General features: G+C 41.6%; 1 protein-coding gene across 4 annotated transcripts in view; it reads right to left on the reverse strand.

The window, feature by feature from the left end:
- The window catches only part of PDLIM5 (PDZ and LIM domain 5), a 204,400-nt gene extending 200,683 nt beyond the window's left edge, over positions 1-3,717 (reverse strand). For all 4 annotated transcript variants that reach the window (XM_044224465.1, XM_044224464.1, XM_044224467.1 and 1 more), the window contains exons 1-2: positions 3,624-3,717; positions 318-455 (exon numbers count right to left, since the gene is read on the reverse strand). In XM_044224465.1, the coding sequence (XP_044080400.1) occupies positions 318-413 (96 nt within the window). In that variant the 5' untranslated portion in view covers positions 414-455; positions 3,624-3,717. The remainder of the gene's footprint in view (positions 1-317; positions 456-3,623) is intronic.
- Positions 3,718-7,865: the final 4,148 nt, after the last annotated feature.

The following is a 7,865-nucleotide window of genomic DNA, read 5'->3' on the forward strand; positions in this document are numbered from 1 at the left end:
TAAAGAAACTAAGGTTAAGATTCCCCAAATTAGTGACAGTTCAAATATTTGAAGTCTACCCCCTATTTAAATGCTTTCCATTTCCTTATTAATAAGATGGGGGAGACCGAAAATAAGCTCAACTGAAATCAATTATCCTTGCTAAATTACCTCCCCTCCACATCTTTTATTATACATAACTAAGTTTTCCAAGATTAAATCCCATAAGCAATTGTAATGAGTACAGGTTATCCAGAGAATTCAACAGTTCAGCCCTGAAGTTTCCAGGATTAAGCACTGAATGAACATCTGTAATAAAATCTGTGAAGTTTGCTTACACTAGAGATTGTCAGAGGCATGTTGAAATCCTTGCCACCTTGCAGCCGGAAACCCCAAGGAGCTGGGCCAACCAAGGACACACTGTAGTTGCTCATGGCTCTGATAGCTCAAAGTCCAATCTCAGAAAACGAAAGAAACTGTGAAAGAAAATTAGGTGGTTAACAAAATGTTTATTTGAAGCCCCATTACCTATTTAATTGTACTTAATATAAACTCAACTAAATTATGTTCAGTATTTTGTTTCGGGGGTATGAGAAGATACTGAGGATAAGTCTACATTAAGTTCTCATTACAGTCTTTTCAGGAATAGGAATCTATGAGCTAATACACAATTTCTAAACTGATGCCAACTTCCATGGTCTAAAAATTCCGCATCAGAATCTATTTCTAGACATTTGATCAGTTCTATAACTTGCGACAGTCTAATTTGTGGCTTCTTGCATACAGACTTTAACTCAAAGTACTTTATAACACTTCATTACACATAGGAGAAAGAATAAGATTTTATTTCAGGTTTAATTCGAAATGATTTTCCCCTACCTTCTACCGCATGCATTCTTTAGCCTGCAGTTGGTAGGAGTCCTTAAATTCAAAGTTACTTTCCAATGTGAAAAGGACTGCGAATCTGTAGACTCTCACTCATGCTCTTTAAAGTGTTTTTTAATGCACAAAACTATTCTCTCCAATCATAAATGACAATTTGTATTTCCTCTTATAAGGACATGGTATTTTCAACACTTAGAGCAATATTTACTTTTCCTTTAGACAGACAATGATGGGCAATCCTCTAGCAGCACAGTGATATTTCAGTGAGAACTTGCTTCTTATTTTTACACACATCACATAAAGCAAAGCAAAGAATGAGCATTAACCACACAGTGAATGAGACTGACTAAATGGGGTAGAAATAGAAGGTCAATGCATGAAAGGGAACTGGAGCTTTAGAAAGGCAGCAGCACTTCAGTGCTCTTTTTTGTTTTGCTGTAAGTGCACTCATAATGACTCTCATGGTTTTACTTTTATAGGATTTTTTTAAAAATATGACTTTGAGTTTGGTATTGGTTGGTATGATGGTTATGTATAGTGGGCGAAATTGGGAGAAATGGGTATTTTCTAAAATGTAATACTAAGAAACAATATTATTTTGCCCTTTAAAGTGTTAAAAATATAGTGGATGTATAATTTAATCATTTTAAATCACATTTTTTAAAAAAAACTGTTGAAGACACACTTCCTTGGAAAATCTGTGCTGTTAGACTAAATCACTACCTTATATTACCTGTCTTAAAATATTTTTCCATTTTTTTAACCATTCAAAACTTTGATCCCATTATACCAAATTAATATTGGCACATGTAGGTATGTGAACCACTGGGAATATTACAAACAGATTACATCTTCTCATAAGGGGAAAATGAGGCAAAACTTTCAAGTCTGGTCCTTAAAGAAAAATTAAACCAATGAAAAATCTGTACAGTACCTACCCAGAAATGAAATGAGCTTTCCACAGGCATGGCTAATACACATTCAGTACTGATGTAATACACACAGTGCACTAAAAAGACCCAACGGCCATGCCAGAAGTCAAACTGTTAGATACACATGAACACCACATAGTAAGATAATTAAGAGTCACACATAATTTAACTGCTTTCCCGCTGTAATAAAAGATTTTCATAGAACTAGTAAAGAAAGACTGTTTTGACGTTGGCATTTATGATACAAATCAGAAGAGTGTAAAGCCAACAGATATTTCACAGGAAGCCTTCCCCCTTCCTTTTTTAATCTTTAACTTGTATCAAGAGAACAATGTGAAAGTTAGGCTCAACTTCCTCTGGACCCACTGTTTCCTACAAGAAAATGTATGCAATTTATATATCAAACCATGTACATACAACTTCCCTTTACTTGGGAATTCCCTTCATAACTTGACCTCATTTATTAAAATTTACTGGCAAGGTCACAGCCACACTACAGAACCACTGTCATTTCTAGTATTCTCTCTGCTAGCTTCATTTGCCTTAAAACATTCTGATCCCTATGCAATGGTAATATTATTACTGGCTTTTTCCAGGTCTCCCCCATCTGGTTATTAGTACCCAAGCTCCTCCTAAAATACTAAGCAGGGAGAAATAGTGAGCAGCCTATTCTGCTTTCAAACACGAAGAAAATGTTGGACCTTCCCGTACAGTTTGGGGTTTTCTCTTAGGGAAAGTCTAAACAATGTCTCCGCTTTAATATTTGAGAAGGAAGCTTGGTATTTCCCACGCTTTTACGCCGGCTTCTTCGGTGAATGGGAAGGGGGAAAGGAGAACCCAAAGTGACAAGAAGGGCCTGAAATTAACGAGCAGTATCTTTAGATTCTCTTTTTCCCCAAATTCAGAGATAATGGGGATAGAGCTGAGGAACTAAAGCCACAGGCACATGATGAAAGCAGTCGACACGAAATTTTCCAGCAGAGGTTCACGCCTAGCCCTGTTTGCCAAATAAGGCTCCGGAGCGGGCTATTTCCGTGGCTGGCAGGTCCGACGTCCTCAACCGTCAGGAAGGCGGACTTGGGATAGGATCTGGCGATCACACCCTAGACCTACCCAGCCGACGCAGCCACGAATTTTCTTTCCTAGCTCTGCCCTGTCCAGACGCCCTCCCTTTTTCCACTTATTGTCAAATGCACTGAACGCACAGTCTTACAAAAGCCCCAACAAGTACTCAAGTATTAATAAATCTGGCGATTATGACAGATTTTTTTTTTTAAACAAGCTTTATTTCTGGTCGCCCGGCTATTTCCCCAAACAGGTACGCAATTTTAAGTACCTGGAAGGAAATAAACACTTCTCAGCGCGAAAGCAAACAAAAAAACAGCAACACGCCTTTCCCGTTTAGTCTCGCTCCCTACACCCCTGCAGGAGGTGGGTGTACCCAGACGCCAAAGTAGGTGCCCGGCGACGCCCGGCGACTCCCGGCAGCCGGCTGGCCCGCGGGTCGCTGCGGGGGTGCCCCAGAGCTCCACGTCCCTGCCTCCGCCACACTCGTCCCGGCCGACCCGAGCTCCAGGAACTTCCAGTGCTCGCCCTCTGGCCTTGCTCCCACTCCCGCGCCGCCCTTCCCCGGGAGCTCCTCTTCCCACGCGGCACTCTCACCTCCGCCGCTCCAGAAAGCACCTGAGGAGCCGTCCCCGCGCGAGGCGCGCCCCCTCCTGCTCCCCAGCTGGGCTTCCCTCCGCGCACCGGGCGCAGGGAGCCCGCTTCTCCCCCTCCTCCCTGCGGGATAGAGGAGCAGCGCATCCCCGACCGGCGGTCACTCACCTCCACTGCGGCGCGGCGCGGCGCTGCCTCCGCCTCCGACTAGCGCTGACAAGTGATTCGGGGTGCGTGCGCCGTCCCCACCGCCCGGGGAACTTCCGCCTCCTTGCACTCCCCGACCCCGCCCCCAGGCGGAGACACGCTCCCCCCTCCGCCCCCGCTCCGCTCCCGGCCACGCCCCCGGCCCGGCCGGGCTGCCCCAGACGGGCGGAGCAGGGTACGCTGGAGTCTGGCGCGCGGGCTTGCTTAGGCGAGCTGAAGCCAGTGCTGGAAAACAATGGAGCTACCGAGTTTCGGTGGGGGTAGTCAGGGGATTTCGAGCAGTACCTGGCAGAGGTACGCTCCGCGTGTCTGTTTTGCAATGGACGCATTTCTCTCTCCAGAAACTTTGAATTGGAAAGCAGTTGTTCTGGCTAAAAATAGAAGAGGGCTTTGGATAAATCCCTAGCTATGCAAGTTCAGCGACTACTGCCTGTTTTTTGGAGTGAGCTTTCCGTACCCCAAGAAGTGCAGACCCTGAAGTTTGCCTGTCAGGAAAGTGAAAATCGGTAACCCTAATAACTAGAAGTCAAGCTCTGTGATCATTCCAGAAGACGGGGATAGAGAGCAAGGGCCAAAAGCCGTTCAACCAGTATATCCTCTTTATTTTGTAAGTCCAAAAAAAACAGTAGCACACTTTTCAGTTTCTGTAAAGTTGCTGGATTTAGCCCGAGGATTTTACTCATAAACAAACTTAAACGATGTGCAGTGAATATATGGAAAGTAATTTGTTGACTTTTTTTTAAAACTGTGAATTGGGTTATAAGAAGTGAAAAGGACAATTTTTAACCAAAGGGCATATAAAGCAAGGATGAACTTCACGGGGTCCATGAATTCCCTTGATGTACAACAGCCTTCTAGAGGAGAAGGTCCAATACTGCTCCAACCAAAATGGTAGCCACTAAGCCACGTGTGGGAATTGAACATTTGAAATATGGCTACATGACGAAGGCCCTGAATTTTTTATTTTATATAATTTTAATTGACATTTTAAAACTAAAGCAGGGTAACATTTGTGTTAAAGAAAACACTGTGTTAAACAAAACTTAATTATACCTAAGACACAAATTTAACGTATGACTACATTTCTCTTCACCATTGAAAAGTTAATACCTAAATTGAGATGGGATAGAAGTTCAAAAATCCCTCTAAATTGCAAAGTCTTGATATGAAAATTTTGGTTAAAATACATCATATTCTTAAAATTGATTTCATCCGTTTTCTTTTGCATATGCATAATAAGATATTTAAAATTACCATGTGACTAGTACCATATTTTCATTGGATGGCTCTGCTCCATAGCATCCATCACATGCTCAGAAAGATTATGTTGGAAGGAAAAGTTTCTTAGTGTGAAAGCTGGTTTGGGGAGTACTTTTTTTTTTTTTTTTCCTAAGATTTTATTTTTTTAAGTAATCTCTGCACTCACCGTGGGGCAGGAACCCACAACCTTGAGATCAAGAGTCCTGCATTCCACCAACAGAGCCAGCCAGGTGCCCCTGCAGCACTTTAATTATCATGTTTGACACCTCACCTCAAAATTGAATAAATAATAACGGTGACATTTATAAATACTTACCAAGTGCCAGACAGTGGGGCGATCCTTACAAAAACTTTGTAAGAAGAATGTCATCCCCATTTGTAGTTAAGAAAATGGAGGTTGCAAGAAATCAGTTTGTGATGGTTCTGCAGGGCAGTGGCTAGAGTTACCCTGTAAAGATCCCATCTCTACTCCCCTTCATGTTTGCTGCTGATACAGTTAAAACGAACCCAGTTAAACAGGGTTAATAAAGACATCAAGAATTGCAGGTAGTATATGGAGATTTCACCAGGGGGTAAGCACCTTGAAGTGTTGAGAGTAAGAGGAGTGTTGCTTACTTAGCATATTCAAATTTTAGTCTATATAGGCTAGTCTGCCTTTGAATTCTCCTTCTCCTCTTGCAGTTTAAAGGGAAGTGAAAATTTGGGGCGCCTGGGTGGCTCAGTGGGTTAAAGCCTCTGCCTTAGGCTCAGGTCATGATCCTAGGGTCCTGGGATTGAGCCCCACATCGGGCTCTCTGCTCAGCGAGGAGCCTGCTTCCTCCTCTCTCTCTCTGCCTACTTGTGATCTCTCTCTGTCAAATAAATAAATAAAATCTTTAAAAAAAAAGGGGGGGGGGGAGTGAAAATTTAAAAAGCCAAATTAAGGTATGATCCAGATACATTTATCCAAGAGTCCTCCAAAAAAACCAGCTACATCAAAGTAACGTAGGTAGCTTGTTAAAATTGCATTTTTCTGGGACTTACCCAGACCCAGGATCCTTGCAGGGGAGCCCCAGGAACCTGCCTTTTTAAAAAAACACTCTCTTCCCTACTCCAGGTAATTATTAAACTACATTGCTTAAAAACCTCTTACCTAGAAAGATCCCTGCATCCCCAACGTACTGTATAATGTGCTTAGGTGATAACCATGCATCCCAGACAACAGTAACTTAGCTCCCTCATCCTTGGGAAATAATTATGAATAACTTTTGGAGGTTATTGTGAAGAGTAGGGATGATATATATAAAGCACTGGCAGCATGCTGGACACCCAGTAGATGTTGAATAAATGGTAGCCATATGAAGCTTTCCAAATCTGATTACATTTATTTATGTATCACAAAGACAAGTAGAGAACTTGAGCATTCACTGTGTACTATGTTCTTGGTGACTTATGTATATTATCTTTTTAAATTCTTACAACCATATAAAGTAGGTATTTTTTTCAAAAGAAACAGAAACGTGGAGATTACGATATTTAACCAAGAGCACACAACTAATGAGTGACAGAGTAAATCACAAGATGTGATTCCAAAACCAAGTTCTTTTCATCTCAACACCCTGCTTCTGGTAAATTCAATTAAGCCATCCAGCTTAAGGACTAGAGAAAGAAGATGAAAAACTATAGCCCCTAACACTGTTGGGAACCAGAGAGAAGCAATCTGCAACAAATTATGGAGATTAAATACTTGTATATTATTACGAGTATGTATGTTACTTGTATACGAAATGACAAAAATCCTGAACAATTTCTGGTGGAGGATGTGCCTTAATTTGTTTCAGAATGACTTGCTCCCAAGACATTCTGAATCCTTTTCTTTGTGTTGTCCATGAATCACATTTATGAAATGGTTGGCCATGACTTGAAGGACAGTCTGCAACTACAGACTACTAGCAGGATGATAACTGATCCAATGGGAAATCAGACCAGTGTCCTTAGCCTTGTTAACTCTACAAACTAAGCAAAGGAACTTACCACAAAGGAAACTATATTTAAAGTTGCCCTTTATCATAACTAGTGCACAAGAGAAAAATAAGTAGATCAAAAAAATTGAGTGGGAAGAGTTTTTAAGAAAATTCCATCTAAACACAGTAGTTACCCAAGTGAATAAATGTTTGCTCTAACATTTTATTATCCAGTGTATGACTCAGAATCCTCTTGCAGTACTTCAAAAATAACAGAAATTTTTAATTACCAAGATGGCTTGGCTAAGATGAGTTCTTACAGTTGCACCCAATAAACTGTAAAGTACTGATCTTTAAAAAGTTCCTACTTTACTCTAAGTCAATTTATTTTGTAAGTCCTAATCCTGAAAGACAAACAAACCACTCATAGGTATGAATATTTAATGTTTAAAATCCAGAATGGTCGGAGCATCTTGGTGGCTCAGTTGGTAAAGCACTAGACTCTTGATTTAGGCTCCGGTCATGATTTCAGGCTCCTAAGATGGAGCCTCGGTGAGATTGAGCCTCAAGTCAGGTTCTGCTCTGGAGGTTTAAGATTCTCTCTCAGAGCACCTGGGTGGTTCAGTGGGTTAAGCCTCTCAGATCATGATCTCAGGGTCCTGGGATTGAGTCCTGCACAAGGCTGTCTGCTCCGCAGGGAGCCTGCTTCCCCCTCTCTTCTCTGCCTGCTTCTGCCTACTTGGGATCTCTCTGTCTCAGTCAAATAAATAAGATCTTAAAAAAAAAAAAAAAAAAAAAAGGATTCTATCTCCGTACCTCTCTGCCCCTCCCCAACTAAAAAAGTAAAAATAAAATAAAATCTAGAATGGAGATTTTTCTCCATTGTTTGCCCCCAGAGGGACAAACACTAAAGAAGCAGAGAGAGAGAGAGTAGAACGAAGTAAGTGGATGGGAAAGGCTCTCAGAGCAGATCCACGAAGACTACCTAACTGAGTAAATA

This window comes from Neovison vison, chromosome 11 (assembly GCF_020171115.1).
Source record: "Neovison vison isolate M4711 chromosome 11, ASM_NN_V1, whole genome shotgun sequence".
In the NCBI taxonomy this organism is placed as follows: domain Eukaryota; kingdom Metazoa; phylum Chordata; class Mammalia; order Carnivora; family Mustelidae; genus Neogale; species Neogale vison.